A 17,034-nucleotide genomic window follows, 5' to 3' on the forward strand; every position below is an offset into this window, starting at 1 on the left:
GTGTGTGTGTGTGTGTGCCCTTGGGAAAAAAACTGTTTGAGTACACTTTACAGTGGTCCATTAATGAGTCTGTCAAATTCCTAATTACAGTAGCAAGGTGACACCAATTAACCACTACTGATGTAAATAGAATGCATTCCAAAAGATCAGTGAGGTGCATCACACGGGAGTCCGCAGCAGCCGAATAGAATAGAATAGAATAGAATAGAATGGGTTTTTCCATCCAAATTGAGCTCCTTGGCTGTTTAAATTCTGGCTTGGCGACTGGCTGGTCACAGTGGTCTGCTGTGTGCGTTTGAGGTGAGTGGCTCTAATTGTGATGAATGGTTGTACCCATGTAGCACAGAACAAGGTAGAGGAGAGAAAAAAGAGAGGGAGACAAAATGGGAGGGAGGGATAAAGTTTAATTTGTGTCAGGTCTTGGTAAACCCATTCATCATTTTAGCCTCTCCTCTCCCCTCTCCCTCTGCTTCCTCCCCTCTCCTACTACTTGGCCCTTCTTCTCACACGCACACATCGCCCAGTGGGAGGAGGTGAGCGGTTATGATGAGAACCTGAACACCATCAGGACGTACCAGGTGTGTAACGTGTTTGAGCCCAGCCAGAACAACTGGCTCCTCACCACTTACATCGACCGGCGCGCGGCGCAACGTATCTACGTGGAGATCCGCTTCACTGTGCGCGACTGCGCCTCCATACCGAGTGTCCTGGGCTCCTGCAAAGAGACGTTCAACCTCTACTACCTGGAGACCGACAGGACCGTTTCAGACGGCATCAAAGGGGTGGAGTACTGGGCCAACGCACCCTTCCTAAAGGTAAACACTTTAGGTAAAAAGAGGGGAAAGGGAGTAAAGATATACTGTTATTTACAGATTTTTAAAAAGCAACAAAAACCCTATCATTGCCTCTTGCATATCTGGAAAGCTTCTCACTGTGGAAGTTCCATTGTGTCCACTTGCACCCATCCAAGCGGAAATTCTCTTGTGTGTCAAAATGGTGACCACTGGACATCATTTTCGTTTTGAGGAAGTGAACAAACTGACAGGGATGTTGCTATGTGCTGTCACACAATGCCAAGACGGCATTACCCAACACCTTGGGGCTTGAATGTTGTGGTCTTATCAACTAAAACTGCTGGTTCTTAGCTGGAGACCAAGCTCTCATCACCAGTTCCAATCCTCGACTCGCAAGACAAGTTGATGTTTAAGGCCTGTGGTGGTATAACAGATGGTAAAGTGCAAGCGGTCATAATGGGACTTCCAGGGTATGATCTGAAAATAGCATTTTTGCTGGAAGATTAAGTGGAAGACGAGAAGAGATTTTGCAACGAGATTAAGTCAGCAATGGTTTTTATTTTTATAAGCAGATTCCAGAAAGTGTTAAATTACACCTTCCTTATATGTCAGTTCAAAAAAATGAAACCCAAACATTGTACCAGTCCAAAATTGATCAGTAAGTAAGTAAAACTGCAACAAAGGCTAAAAGTATTCACAAATCGTTTTGTAGCCTGAAGCCTTAACCTCCACTCGCTATTAGAATTTAACCCCTATTGACTGAATGTGTTTGTGCTTGTTGAGATTCATAAGTCACCTCTCTACTTAAATGTCATGCTCATGCTCTCATGCATTTGCAATTTCACAGAGACGTTTAATTTTGCCTGGCCACTGTGGAGGTTTATCGGGGGGGGAAAGATACAATAACATAATTTCATAGCATTTGGGCATTAGCGTATTTACCTCATAGGTAGCAAATCTAAATCAATAAAGAAAACCTTTGTTAAAAATTTATCTTTTTTTCCTTCTTTTTCTCTCTGTCAGGTGGACACCATTGCAGCAGATGAGAGTTTCTCCCAGGTTGATTTCGGGGGCAGGCTGATGAAAGTGAACACAGAAGTGAGAAGTTTTGGGCCTCTGTCCAAAGGCAGAGGTTTCCATTTGGCTTTCCAGGACTTAGGCGCTTGCATGTCGCTTCTGGCCGTCAGGGTATTCTACAAGAAATGCCCCAGCATCGTGCAGAACTTTGCTTTCTTCCCAGAGGTATGAAACAGAGCTAATTGAAATCGGTGGTGATTTTTACGAGAGCTTGGCACAGCCATCGGGTGGATATTTAAATAGGATTTTTTAATGATTCTTATTTTGTGCAGACGCTGACCGGAGCAGAGTCCACCTCATTAGTCATCGCCAGAGGAAGCTGCATCCCCAACGCCGAGGAAGTAGACGTGCCCATAAAGCTCTACTGTAATGGAGACGGAGAGTGGATGGTACCCATAGGCAGCTGCAGCTGCAAGGCGGGTTATGAACCTGACAATGGCAATGTGTGCCGAGGTAAATCTGTACATTAATGAGGCCGTGCTAGTTCAAACTGAGCTCGTAAAAAATGAAGATGAAATGAGAACATCAGCAAATACTGCACCGCATCAGTGCATATCAGAGGTGCTGCTGTGTGGACTGAACTGATAATCTGTTCTCAGATCTCTGCTGATGACCTTGCTACAGCAAACACTTAAACACGCTGCACATGACTTTCTTGTTATTTTGTAGCAAAAGCTAACAATCCAGTATGACAGCAAATCAATAACCAACAAACACGCATCTAATATTGAGCCCCAGCAAACATGCTACTGCGGCAATCAATATCTCATAGCATATGTCGACCCCCAACATGGAAATTATTTAAACAGAGGAAATACTATTTTAATCAAAAACATGTCAACTTTCTTTGTTTATATGTCCCAAATATATGATTTTTTTAATGAATGGAACTGTATATTTGCTGAGTAAATTCTGGAGGAAATGCAAGTGCTTTATTAGCTCCAGGAGGGAAAAAAGTGTGTCAGTTTTGGCAGAGTTAACTGAATAATTTCATGCGTGTATATATTTTATGCCCAACCGGGCAGCGCATGATGTTCCATATGTTAATGCTTCTAGAGGCAGACTCGGGTGAACGTGGTGCAGAAATAGCTCCTCTTTCCTCCGTGTTCCAAATATCTCTCCCTCCTTTCCATCCTTTTTATATCTGGCCTTGTTCCCCATTTCCTCTCCGAAGTAGTACCCATCATTTCTTATTCTCCCTGGAGAGTCTCATTCATTTAATGTGTGTGTTTGTGTGTGCATGTGTGTGTATATGGGGTGACTTAGCGAGTGTGTGGTGGGCGTGTGAGCGTGTGATGTATGTACATATGGTGAAATGATAAGTGAGGCCGCTTCAGCCCATGTTAATTAGTTTAGCGTGTTCTAGTCAGATTAGTCGAGCGCAAATTGGTGGCGAACTGTCACACAGTGTTGGAGAGATAGAAGGGCGTGAGGAAGAATGACGAGAAGGAACAAGTGAAAGGGAAAGAAGACGCAAAGATAAAGAAAATTAGGGAAAAACCTCTGGAGAGATGAACTGCAAAGTAAGTTTTTTTTTTTTTTTTTTAAAGAGAACAAACCAAGGACATAAAGGTTAAAACTGTGAGATAAAACAGATAGAGAGCCTAAAGACTGAATAGTTTTTCTTCCTGCCTTTGGTGAAATGCATGCAAGTACATGGACTGAAATGTCAGCTTAGCCTTTGTTGTCACTCTCTCTTTTTAACAGAAAAACTTGCAGCTTTTGAAGGGGTAAACTCGTCCTGATTCAAAGGAGATAGTGAATAAGTCTGACAGTGTTACAGCTCTATAGAAAAACCACTGCTAAAGGACTAAATTATCAGGTTTACAAGATGTTTGCTATATATAAAAAAAATCCTACGGTGTTTAGCCTTACAATAATATTAGCCTCGCCCTATTGCAGCGTACGCTTGCTATAACCAAAGAATGTTCTCATGAGTTCTTATTACTCCTTTATCTGTGTCTATTTAGAGTAATCGTGATAATAGAAATTCAAACTTGAGCCCAATACCCAGGAAAATAATAATTTTTCAATTCAATGAAAGTAAAAAGACTAAATTATAAGGCTCATTTATTTATTTTTGAATAATAATAATAATAATAATAATACTGTATTCAGCTACAACTGTTTCTGTGCTTCTGGTGGCTTGGCACCATATTTACAATGCTGATCACTTATTGGTAAGGTAGGCTGTCACTGTTTCTGTCTTGTTGCTTCTAAGAGAGACCTTTCATATTTTTAGACACAGATAATTATGGAAGCCCGTTTCTGCCACAAAAAAAGAAAAAAAGTATCCATAACTCGAAATTTTGAGCCATTTTCTCAATATTTTGATGTATTAAGTTGAAATTTCGAGAAAAGTAGCTCGAAATGTTGACTTACTTTTCTCAAAATTTTTAGTTAATAATTCAAAATTTAGAGTTAGCGCTGCCAAATCAGTAATCTACGTGAATGACGTCATTTCCTAGTTACCCGGAAGCTGAAGCCCTCAGCTACAAATGCTACAGCTAAGCTACCAGTATTACAGCCAGTCATGAATGCACAAATTGCTGATTATTTTCAGTGTGGTTTCACAAATGATGAAATCCTTGTGTTATTAGCTGAATCACATGACGTTACTATCAGCAAACGTACTCTCGAAAGCGCCAATTTGTTGCAATCCGGTTTTGAGTGCACATTCCACGTAGATTACTGATTGGCAGAGCTAACTCGAAATTTCAAGTTACTTTTCTCAAAATTTCGAGTTAATAAGTCGAATTTTCAAGAAAATACATCAAAATTTCGAGTTAATAAGTTGAAATCTTTTTGAAAATACGTCGAAATTTTGAGTTATGGATACTTTTTTTTTTAGTGGCGGAAACGGCTTCCACTGATAATTGTGTTTTCCTGTTAAATTAAAAATCTCTAACAATGGTACAGACTTATAGACTGATAACCTTTGTTGCCCAGCTTCAACATTAAGGTTATCGTGTTAGTAGCAGCTACCTGATACATTAAGAATAACTTATCAGACAGCTAATTTGAATAAGTAATAGTTAAACAGCTCATGTTACCATGTGCACCAGCCAGATTAGTGTTCATGGTAACTGTTTGATATTTGAATGTTGTTTAAAAAGAAGCTTTATTTACCTCACAAAAGTCTTCATATAGACAAAGCTGTCCGTATTTATGATGCATCTGATAAAATTGTTTAGCATCAATTAGCATCCAAATATCATTTTTTACCTTAAAAAACTAAAACAAAACATTCTGACATTTTCAGAATTTTGATTTTGAAAGGTTTGGTAAGTATCAGTTCTGGTGACCTCCATATAGCCCTATGACTGTTAAGATAACATAGGCCAGACAAAAAAGTTTAGAAAACAGGAATGCTCCAAAACACTAGCTCGTAGTGGTTTTAGCTATTTCAAAAAACTTCTGCTGTTTCTATTTTGAACGTGGGCTATCTGTTCCTAAGACACTGCTGTTTTAGTGATTAGAAGTTGCTTCTAGAAGTTTGATTATTAACACTTATCAATGTTTGTCGCATATGGATTTCAAATGTAAACTTTAAGCCTTCATTGTGAGTAGTGTGACTATACAGTATGTTCTTATAGCAGTTCGTGAAATAGTAAATTCAGTTTGATTCGGTTTTATTTATATAGCACCAAATTACAGCAGCAGTCACCCTATGGCACTTGTAAAGACCCCCGAATAATTGAAATAAGAAAACGCCAACAGCCAAATGATCCCCTTGTGTGCAAGCACTTGGAATCATTAGGAAGAAAAAACTCCCTTATGACAGGAAGAAACCTCCGGCAGAACCAGGCTCAGGGAGGCCATGACCGGTTGGGAGTGAGGAGTCACAACCTTTAGTCTACTGATTTGTGTTCCTGAACATTAACATGATTTCCTGAGCATGACTTTTGAACAGTCTGCTCTCATATGTTCTTATTCATGTATACAAAGTGAATACTGTCAACTTGTAAAGCGCAACAAAAAGTCTGCATTTGGAGCTTGAAAATAACACCCAAGTTTGAGATTGACACATCACTTACAAATACACAAATACACAAGAAGATGTTGTTTGGTTAAGTGTAGGCATTTATCTCAGTCAGGTGTAGGCACTGAAATGGATTTTTCTAGGGTTCGGCATTAAAATACTACGGGGTTGGTTAAGAAAAAGATCAGGGTTTGGTTCAAAATACAACATGTGCCATTTCTTCTAAAGCTTGTTTTCTTCTTTGCCACAATGATGCCTCCCTGCTTTCTCTTAGCAAAATATAAGCTTCTGTGACAAAATATACTTCCTACCAAAATACATTATTTACAAATTCGTGCTCGCTGACACGAAAAAACGTGGCAGTTTGTGTCCGTGAACACGGGAAAATAAATTGCTTTTTCATAAGCAGTCTTTTTGAGCTTTTGTTTTTGTTGACTGAGATGTAATACACAGTATATCACACATCCTCACTAGACAGGCTGACTGGACGTTCCCGGAGTCACTGGTTAGTTGTTGTTCTGAGGCAGTTCTCATTCGAAGGACCAAGTCATTTGTAATTCTTATTGTATAATGACGGTTTGAGTACACAAACCAAAGACAGACTTGAGGGACGTGGCTTAACACTCTCTGTGAAGGCTTTTTGAGCTTAAGCAGTGATTTAAAGTGTCGTGGGACAGAGCATGTCCTGTCTGTCTTCCTCAAGCTGGCATCTTTTTGGTGTGCTTTTCTGCCAATCAGCTGATAACAACTTGGCAGGAAGCTGGACTCACTATTAGAACAGATGGTCATCTTTTTGTGTGTGTTTTTGTGCGTGTGTGTAAGGCCACAGAGATGGTGTTTATTTTGCACCAAATCAGCATATTGTGCAAACCATAAGGCACAATTGGCTCAGCATCAAAGTACATCAAAGTGCGTGTGTGTGTTTGAGTACGCGTGTGTCTCTTTTAAGTCAATATTCAAGAGCCATACTTGAAATTCACCACACTACAGATGTATGCACTACCAATGAATACACACAAACATCCCCTGCTGTGAACTTTAACAATGCCCTGAGTTTTTCAAACCCGGGGGCTTTTAAAACACTCATGCAAGCACACACATACTCATGCAAGTTTTTAATAATTGATCAGTGAGCCTGTTTGCCAGCTTTAGACAATTGCCATCCGCGTGGTCGCTGTGTGACTCCACACAGCTGGCAAAGGGCACAGGTGGAAAAAAGAGAGGAGCAATCTCTTGTCCGCTTTTAACACTTCATCTCTGTGTTGCTCTTGCCTTTAATCCTGTCTCTAGAATGTTCTGCCTTTTCCTATTCCACTTTATTTCATATTTCTTCCTTATGTATGAAGAATTTTCTGCACGATTTGAATCCATTTTTTTGCTCTAAATCTCATATCCCAATAATGACACACATCACATAGTTCATTTTCTGCAAATTTACATAAATGTTTATGTAATCACATGGAAAGTAGTTTTTTACATTTTAATTAAATCATCAAAAATAAAATGTAGTCATTCATATGTGAATATTTATATATTTACAAACAAATCTGGGCATGTTTGCCTAAGAATGTAAACATAAAATATATCAGTATATAAATCAATAACCAATTACTAAAGTCCTAGGATAAAATACTGCTATATAATATACCAATTAAATGTAAACTGTAGGAACAATATATCATTTCCCATGACTCAAGAACTATAATTTCTCCTGTATTCTAAGGAGTTTGGAAAGAAAGTACTTCTGGACTTCTTTAGGTTCCATGAAGATTTTCAACTCTCAACCAAGAAGCTTCTACAGTTTGCTTTCTTTCCAGTCTCCATAAATGTCCATGACCTGCATGTCTGAGAATCTACACACAGTTTCTCTAAATTTCTGTGTAGGTTCTAAATCGTTGCCAGTAGAATAGCCTGTCTGCAAACAGTGACTGCAGAGTGTCCAGTGCACTGTTTAGTTCATACAGCGATACATCGTATATCATTGTTGTTGAAGTGTAGTATGGTACATTGCAGATTTCCTGCAATACTTTGGCCCGAGACTCATAATATAAATGAGGCAGCTCGACTTGTGTACCTGATTTGTGGCATAATTTGCACAGTACGGTTTTCTGGTCTGTGTCAGACTTTTCATAACCAAATCATGTCCAAGCTAAAGAGATAGCCATAACTCCTCGATTTGTTTTGGCTAGTCATTCAGTTTGGAGCTGCCCGGTTTCGTCTCAACTTCACAGGAAATGTTGATATCATCAATTGCAAACATTATCCAATGCGATGGGAAAATAGTGCTGTAAACAGTGTATTTTGTCACAGCTCGAAATAAATGATAGAGTATAATAAGTTTGCCATACGATATATTTTGGTATATTGCAAAGCCCTACTCAATGATGTTTTAAATCAGTTATGTCCACAAAAGATTTGTATAGCATACTGACCTTTGCCTGTGAGACATGCAGCAGCCATCACCAACTTTATCATACTACTTGAAATGTGAGTTGGATGCTGTTGAATACAATAGAAACAACAGAAATGACAGAATAATGGATTGTTGTTTATCCTACTTGAGTCAGTATTTTGTTCTTTTCAACCTGCACAAAAACACACAGTTTAAAATCCTTTGACAGAGAGAGAGACAGAAAAGGATAACTCTACACAGGGGTATCCAGAGATAAGTAATGGAGAGAGGTAGCAAGACTTGTTGCCATGGTGACACGCCCCATGTGTATGAGCAAGGTTTTTGAATAAATGACCTTGACAAGCCAGATGTCTATCTGCTTATTCAACTCAGAACAACACACACACACATAAAGAGACGCTGACACTCCTGATGAGATGGCTTTAAAGAAAGGTAAATGTCTGGGTGTAAAGAAAACAGACAAACGAGGCAGACATCATTATCAGAAACTGAATGCGGGAGATGTATAATGTTTTTACAGGTGAGAAAGTAAGCAGGATCGGAACTTCTTTCAGGCTTTCTTTTCTTCATACACGAACTATGATAGCCTCCCAGAAAAGACTGTCCAATAGTCCGTTCCATTATCTACATTAGTAGAGTCATAGCTTACTATGAAGGCCAGCTTTTCTTTCCAGCTTTGTGTAAGGCAGTTGAGGGCAGCTATATGCACTTTGCCATCTGATACTACAAGGATTAATTACGCTTGCTACATTCCTAGAAGTATTTCATTCTTGCTGAGGGTGGTCAACAAACTTCAATGATCCGCTGGCTAAACTGCAGCTTAACCGAGGGAAAACGGTGGTAAATAAGGTTACTAATAAAGAACATCCTTTGCATGCCTGTTTTGATTATGGTATGTGATCTGACAAACATTTAGCTTGTCATGATTATGGACATAACTAACGACTGCTTTGATTATGAGAAAGAACAAAAAATTCAGAACGTTGCCATTCCTGTTTTACTCAGGTTATACTATCTTAATATGCAATCACATTTTCTTGCTCTACTTAGACATGATAAGGATGCATTATAATTAAAAAAAACAACTATAAAATTCTTTGGTGTAATACCTTTAATAACCCTTACGATTACATATCCCAGATAGAAAAACAACATTGACTAAGTAATGTATATTGATTATTGGTTAGTGGCTAGCTAGCAGTACAGATGAAAGTTAAGGAGTACTTTTAGATACTGCTAAGTGCTTGTTAGCCTACCTGGTATCGGCCTTAGTATTTTCGTATGTTTGCACTGTTTACTAAAATGTGTTATATATTGCTTTAGGTATACATAGGTATACATATACATATAAAAAAAAACTTGAACAGTGTTTATTTTTTAAAAATTATTTATTTAAAGTAAGTTAAATGTCACCGGTATTACTGTCCCCCAGCCGGGGCTGTCCAAATTCAGAGGCTGCATCCACCTGAGGACCCAGCCTTCGCAGTATAAGTGGGCCGGGTCCTCCGAAAGCCGGGTAGGCTGGAAGTGAGTGACTGTGACGGTCTAGCCTTCAGAATTACGTCACGAGCTCTCTCGGTGGAGTGAAACTCTGCCGTCTGCTCCTTGCTATCTAAATATAACCGGACGCTGACGTAAATTCTCGACCATCTCACACTTCTGTTTAATCAGTTTTCTGTTTGACGTTTATTCAGCTGTGTGAAAACCCGCGGAGGAACCCTCCCAAGGGATTAATAGAGTTTTATTAAATCAAATTTAATCTAATAACTTTAATCTCAGCCAAACCGATTAACTCAGGAACAAATAAAACACTGAAAAAAGCCAAACAATAACATTTTTTAGGTTATCTAAGTGACTTATATATCATGTTTAACCTGAGTAGCGAAAGGCTGCGGGGGTTTGAAAACGATGTGCCGGGAGTTCGCTGTTTTCGCCGGCTCAGATATTTGAAGTTTACATAGTTACATTCTCGCCTGAAAATATGCTAAAAGTTTATTTTGCGACCCAGAAAGAGAAATATTAAAACTAAATAGCTGCCGCCATTGTTGGAAACTGGAATTGGCTGGGCCGCGCTATGAATTCTGGGATATGTTTTTTCATTTTTGTTGTCCGGGTGGAAAATCAGGAGAAATTCGGGAGAATGGTGGCTCCGGGAGATTTTCGGGAGGGGCACTGAAATTCTGGATTCTCCCGGAAAAATCGGGAGGGTTGGCATGTATGCAAAAAACACTTTCCTTTATTGTAAATCGTGTTAGAACAAAAGCATCAGCAAAACCAAGAAACAACAATATAACACGTCTGTGGCAGCATTCAGTAGAGCAATACTGCAGAAACATTGAAATGGAAGAATAAAAACAGCAGTATCAGTGTGTTTCTCTTCACCTTATACTCCCAATCTACATTTCTCCCCTTTGTTCCACTTTTCCCCAATGCTTTTTATTTTTGTCTCTTCAGACATTCCTTTTCATTCCTGACCCTTTCACCTACTGACATTTGATGAAATGAAACCCTAAGGATTTTCACTTGCTTTCTACTTTGTCTCACTTACTTCTGTCACTCAGTTCATTTTATCATTTGGACTTTACTAAATGCCTCCTTGCACACTCCTCTGTCTTCCACCATAAATCTATGAAACATTTGCATTTTAGTCTTACAGTGCCTAAAGCAGCTCAGGGATAAAGTAAACAGTCATTACAGAGAAGGAAGGAAAACAAAATGCTAAAGATAAATCAAGACTAAAAAAAAAGAAAGGAAGACTAAAAAACCTCATTTGGTTTGCCTAAGCCTTTTGGCAGAGTTTTCATTTCAGTCTTATTCTTCATTTCACACCTCTCTGTTTCGGCTTTTACTTAAAGTCATACTTCAGGAGGCATTTGCATTCACAAAGAGACACCTGTGACATCTCACGTGCGAATTAAAAACAGTAATCCTTCTAGGACAGAGTACTCTGACGTAACATGCAATGTTACATGCTAACATATTAACATGCTACTTTATCTTCCGACAGCAAGTTCAGTTCTCATGGCTTTTTCATATTTTCTTTTCTTTACGTATTTTTTAAAATATGTATTTATGAATTTAAATTCATAAATGTGTGCGTTTGCTTCAGAGAGCCAGTGATGTGATTATACAGCTATGCTTCTGGTCGATGACATCATGTTCAGGCTGTTGTTGAGCTTTGTTGAAATTAAAAATGCATGTCAATAATTAAAAATGCATTGGTTAAAAAAAAAAGGGGGGGGGGGTGCATGCATCTATGACATCAGAAAGCTGCTGTTTGGTCATTTATCGACCGTGAGTTTGTGTGGCTTTGTTAACTTTGTTCATATTTGTACGTTAACAGCCCAGATTTTCTTACGTGGATGAGGATGCATAAAGACATGTAGGACAACAGTGCTTTAAGCTTTCCTGCTGAACTGAACAATGCTAAATTGTGTCAGATGTGTGTGTTAACACTTGGGAAATGCAAATGGTGCTGTGTATGTATAAAAGCTAAGACGTGTAAGGTCCAGCTTTACCTGCCGTGTCACATCAGATACGTGCTGGAATTTATCAAGCTGCAAGCCGTTTCTGCACAGCCCTAGATGGCACTTGTTTTCACAACAGTATCCCATTAAATATCCCATCAGTGCTGGTTCTGACCTCCATTACTTACCTGTCTTATTCCAGGTCAGCCCCTTCCCACTCCTACGGCATCAAATACTGCTATTTTCTTGAAGTTCATAACTCAGAGTTGGGCAAAAGATTGTGATTAGTTTCATTGTGGCAGAAGTCACACAAAGAACTGCGTAAAAGTGTCAAAGGAGCCACACTTGTAACCTTACTGTAATGATTGTCTGTATGTACCCTACCTCCTCCTTAATGGGTGGGCCAATTTGAATGAATCTTTGCACAAACAGCAGCACACATCCAGCGATTGTTAATATCTATATGTAAAAAAAAAAAAGAAAAGAAAAAAAAAGAGGGAATAGATTTATTATTAACCACAATTCTTTTGATTTTCGTATTCACCCACCTGCAAATGTCGTTATGTTCACCATGTTCACGGTTTTGTTTCAAGTGTCACGTTTAGTGTACACCACACGTACGGGACTTAATGGTCACAAAAATTTGTAACTGCAGTGGAATTTTTGTTTAAGCATTGGCTGCTTTTTCTGTCATCTCCGGTCTAGTCCTGGTACCTGGCGATTTTCAGAAGAATGCTTTTTGTTTGTTTGTTGGTTGGTTTGGACACGTAACATTAACCTATGAATTATTTGAACATAAAGCGACTAACTATTAACAGAAAAGAACCAAAGAAATTATTTTAAATTGTATCTTCAGTATCTTTGTTACTAGTATTCTGTCACAAAAACACACAATTCTTCCCATTTTCTTTGTTCAAGCTATGAAAAATGCAAAAAAGAGAATAGTTTCACTGAGATAAAACTGTATTTTTGCACCAACAAGATGATTCTTTGTTATTTGCTACCAGAATCCTGGTAAGAGTAAAAGTAAGAAAACATAATCCCAAACAGTAGCTAAAAAACCAACAACCCCTCTGCCCCCAGATACTTTTGAGCCTTCTTGCTTCCTTATGCATACTTTCTAGTTCTGTTAAACAAGGCCACTAACTCTGCAGCCAATATTAAACTGGCACTGACTCTGAAGTCCCGTGTCCGTATCTCTATGCTGCCTCCAGCAGTATTTGAAACCTTGAGATGAGAGCGCGTTGCCCAGGTGGACTGCAAATATTTCCACAGCACGTATCCAAGCTGAATAAGAATAATTATTATCTGGTCAGCAAGAGCCAACTCTGGATACATAAAAATTGGATAAAGTAGGGTATCATCCTTAAAAATTCCCACTGTACGTGTTTCATGTCATGTCTGACCCATATTAAAAAGAGCCAGAGAAGAAAACCATAATCCAGTTTTCAGTTAATCAGCACAACATGATTCTGTATCACTGCGCACAAAATGTTTTTGTGTATCTTGTCAGAACAAACTATTTTGCAGCTATCCCCAGAAAATCCCCTTCTGTGCTGTGTCAACCTCATAGTACCAATAATAACTCTGCTGGCACGCCTGCTTTCTAATACAAAGTTTACCAAATGTGTCACGATCAAGGCAAACAAAAATGCACAGAAGCATGATGCAAACCGACTTAGAGTTTGTTGCTCTTTACTCTGAGTCACACGTTGGTTTTTATGTGTTTTTCCCGCTTCTTTTTTTTCCCGCAGCTTGTCCTCAGGGCACCTTTAAGTCATTCCAGGGGCCAGGACTGTGTCAGCAATGTCCGCCCAATAGCCGCTCCACTATCGAAGCTGCCACCCTCTGTGGTTGTCGGAATGGTTATTACCGAGGAGACATGGACAAACCGGAGGACCTGTGTACCAGTGAGTCAGCCTTTTTTTCTCCCCATCAGACACAATAGATAAATCTTTCAATATGAGCTTCAAGATGACCAACACATGTTTGCGAAAGGCAGGATTTTGGCTGAAGCAACCAATAGCTGACATACTCGAGCGTATCAGTGGTTGACACCATCGACAGTCCAATATTTCATCATTAAGTTAAAGGCCAACATCTGCTTTGATTTATCATTGCGCCCCTAATTCTCTGTGCCTCGTTCAGAGCGCTGTAGCATCCCTGTCCTCATTAGGGGATTTGGGGAGCGGTAAGTAATAATGCTGCCACATTCCTCGGGCTTTCCATTGAAGTGAATATGTGTTTAGTGTGTTGAAGAGGCTATATTGCTATGCAAGATGAGGCACAGAGAGTTTGAAAAATGGAGCTCTCAATTCCACAGAGAGATGGTGTAAGTAGGTTGAGACATGAATCATTTTGGACTGCATGCAGTTAGTCTCTGTGTGTGTGAGTGTGTACCTGTGTGCCTGTACATGTCCAGGTGACCTGAATACAACTTTATGTTTTGGGTGGGGGTGGGGTGGGGGGGGTTAAAAAGCACTGGTTCATTCATAGTCTGGCCATATTTTGCTGTCACAGAGTCATGAATGAATTTGCAATGCTGCGTCAGAAAAGCAGAACAAATGTTGACAGTGAATATTGCTGATCGGCCCCACATTTTGCGTTATTTTCTTATGCACTGGCTGTCACATCTGCATTCCTTTTGTATGTTCGTCATTTCATATATTTGAGGAATTGACGCTTGGCTCTGGTTTACACTAATCAAATCAAACTCAAAAACTGGACATCTTTTCAGTCGCCGTCCTGAATCAACAGTGTTACACGAAACCCAAATCAAAGGCTACGTTCACACTGGAGGCGAAAGCGCATCAAATCCGACTTTTCGGACCCTATGCGACCCATATCCGATCATGGTATGACAGTGTGAACAGCACAAATCCGATATTTTCAAATCCGATCTGAGTCACGTTTCGTATGTGGTACTGAATCCGATACATATCTGATGTTTTAGAAAGCGACTGCTGTTTGAATGGTCATGTCGCATTAAGTCCGTCTTTTACATCACTGACACAAGACAGACGCCAATTATCAGCACCGGAGAAGCGCCCAAGAAGACATCGTGAACGCTTCCTGGCCATCCAGTGTAGATGTTAGTGAACCTGTTGGGAAGACAACGTTGGAGAAACGTGAACATTTTATTTGTACTGTATAATCTGCAGATTCTGACAGAAATCTGCAACTATCCTTTGAAGCACCGCTCCTCTCTAAAACAGCAATAAGGATAATTATTAGGCCATATGTAAATAACAAAATAACTTTATAACTTAAAGCAAAATTGGGAAACGCAAAGTCTGAAACAGTCAAACAATACTGTTTGGTCAGGGTCTAAACACAGCGCGTTGTGTGTGACGTCTTCTTTTGCGCATGCGGGCCGCTTTGAGGGTAACACTAGAGCGCGTTTGCTGTCACATTTTATTTGTAGTGTGAACAAGCAGACAAAAAAATCGGATTTGATCAAAAAATCGGAATTGAGCATTAAAACCTGCAGTGTGAACGTAGCCAAATTCTTGTGACTGACAGAATTTCTTGTCCTGTTTTTTTAATCCTCTGCAGTCAGTGGAGTTCACTAAAAAAATGCTGAACACAAGCTTTAGTTGAGTCTGCAACTAAGCCTCATATGTTAGCGACATAACAGCAGGCAAGCAATACAAAAAAACCATCAGTCTTATAACTTCATGTGTGGAAGAATAAATGTTTGCCAGGTATGAGTCAATCTTTTCTTTTTTTAATGAGGTTCTTTTACATAGATGCATAACAGTGGCAGTGCATAAGGTCTGCAATTAGTGAGACCCTCTTACAAAGTGCTAAGAGCGGGTTTTCTGGACTGAAAATAAACAGCTGTATAATAATGGCTGTGTCTTTGCTCACCTCTGGGACTCTCCCAGCACAGTTGTCATTTATACAAAAAGTCCCACGACGATCACTCAGACTATTTTGTGGTTTCACCACCATGGATCTTGCACAGAGAGCAAACATCAATTTGCTGATGAAAGCTCGGTTTGTGGATCCCAGTCAGGCACTCAATAGTTTTTCAGTGAATTGACCCACAGTATCCACACCTCATCCTAACCTCCACATGTCACATCAGGTCAGGAGTGCAACCACCATACTTTCCTTTTTTTCCCTTTCTTTTTCTAATGGTTTTGATGTTCACAGATTTACACACTCTGAATTCATTGACCGGGGTCAGACTGTCAAGCCTGAGTTCCACTGTAAGTCCTGAGACAGCAAAGAGAAAATTTGTTGAACATCCTGAACTGTAGTGGTTGTTGTCCCACAAAATCCAGTCAGCTTCAGGCTGATCAGACAGCGTAGCTCAGTACACTCAAGATTTCATGGCGCAATTCTTTACTCTTCTTTATGAGTAATAAAAACAGGCAAACACCCTTGTCTCAGCTGATTCACAGAGGATACAGTAAACTTCAGATTAGCAGGGTTAGGGGTTCCAGGCCTGCTCTTCCTGTTATTCTGGTACAGGTTGATCATTTTGTCTAAACGCCGTTAAGAATGCTGAATCTTTCTATCCTTGAGACTGAACACTGGTATGTATACCTAGTATAAAACCCTATTTATCGGTTTGTTCTCATGGCATCTTGTTTTCATTGCTGACCTGGATATTTATATGTCTACCTCATGGAGAATGCTCTTTTTACAGCTTCTTCCTTTATGCTGGAAATCATTCTGTGATCATCCACACCATTGCCTTCTGTATTAATCCAATCTGTCTTATGCTTCCATCCTCACCAGTATGTTCTTTAATTTCTGCAAAAGTTTCTGTGCTGTTGATTTGTCTACTTCCCTATGACATTTTTTTTTTTTTTAGGATTACCTGATTTACTTGCATTGAAAACCTTGAAATTGAAACCACTTGTGGGTTCAGTCAACACCTCAAACTCATTGTTGTGCTCCTCAAACCATTCCTGGTTCCTGATGATAGAACCCGAGGTTTCCCAGGAAAACATTGTCCAAATCACACTGTCTCCTCCCCATAGTGAATCCTAGTTCCACGTGTTCCCCAGGTAAGCTCCACAGACACCCACAACAGAAAGAAAATGTGATTCATCAGACCACGTCTGATGCTCACACCCCCATTGTTGGTGTCTTTGATGGTGGACAAGGTCAGCATGGGCACATTGACTGGTCTGTGCCTATGCAGCCCCAGACACAAACCTTTTTGGAGATGCTCTGACACCATCACCTAGACTGCATCATTTTGCCACAGTTTGTCAAACTCGCTCAAATCCTTATGCTTGCTAATTTTTCCAGCTTCTAACACATCGACTTTGAGGACAAAATATT

The 17,034-nt window shown here is 39.6% G+C and overlaps 1 protein-coding gene across 1 annotated transcript in view; it reads left to right on the plus strand.

Annotated features, from left to right (window-relative positions):
• LOC134646589 (ephrin type-B receptor 1-like) overlaps positions 1 to 17,034 on the plus strand; it is a 120,298-nt gene that overhangs the window by 38,317 nt on the left and 64,947 nt on the right. Inside the window, exons 3-6 of the mRNA XM_063500403.1 lie at positions 525 to 815; positions 1,818 to 2,036; positions 2,144 to 2,324; positions 13,488 to 13,643. Of these exons, the coding sequence (XP_063356473.1) occupies positions 525 to 815; positions 1,818 to 2,036; positions 2,144 to 2,324; positions 13,488 to 13,643 (847 nt within the window). The remainder of the gene's footprint in view (positions 1 to 524; positions 816 to 1,817; positions 2,037 to 2,143; positions 2,325 to 13,487; positions 13,644 to 17,034) is intronic.

Source organism: Pelmatolapia mariae, linkage group LG17 (genome assembly GCF_036321145.2).
Source record: "Pelmatolapia mariae isolate MD_Pm_ZW linkage group LG17, Pm_UMD_F_2, whole genome shotgun sequence".
Classification (NCBI taxonomy): domain Eukaryota; kingdom Metazoa; phylum Chordata; class Actinopteri; order Cichliformes; family Cichlidae; genus Pelmatolapia; species Pelmatolapia mariae.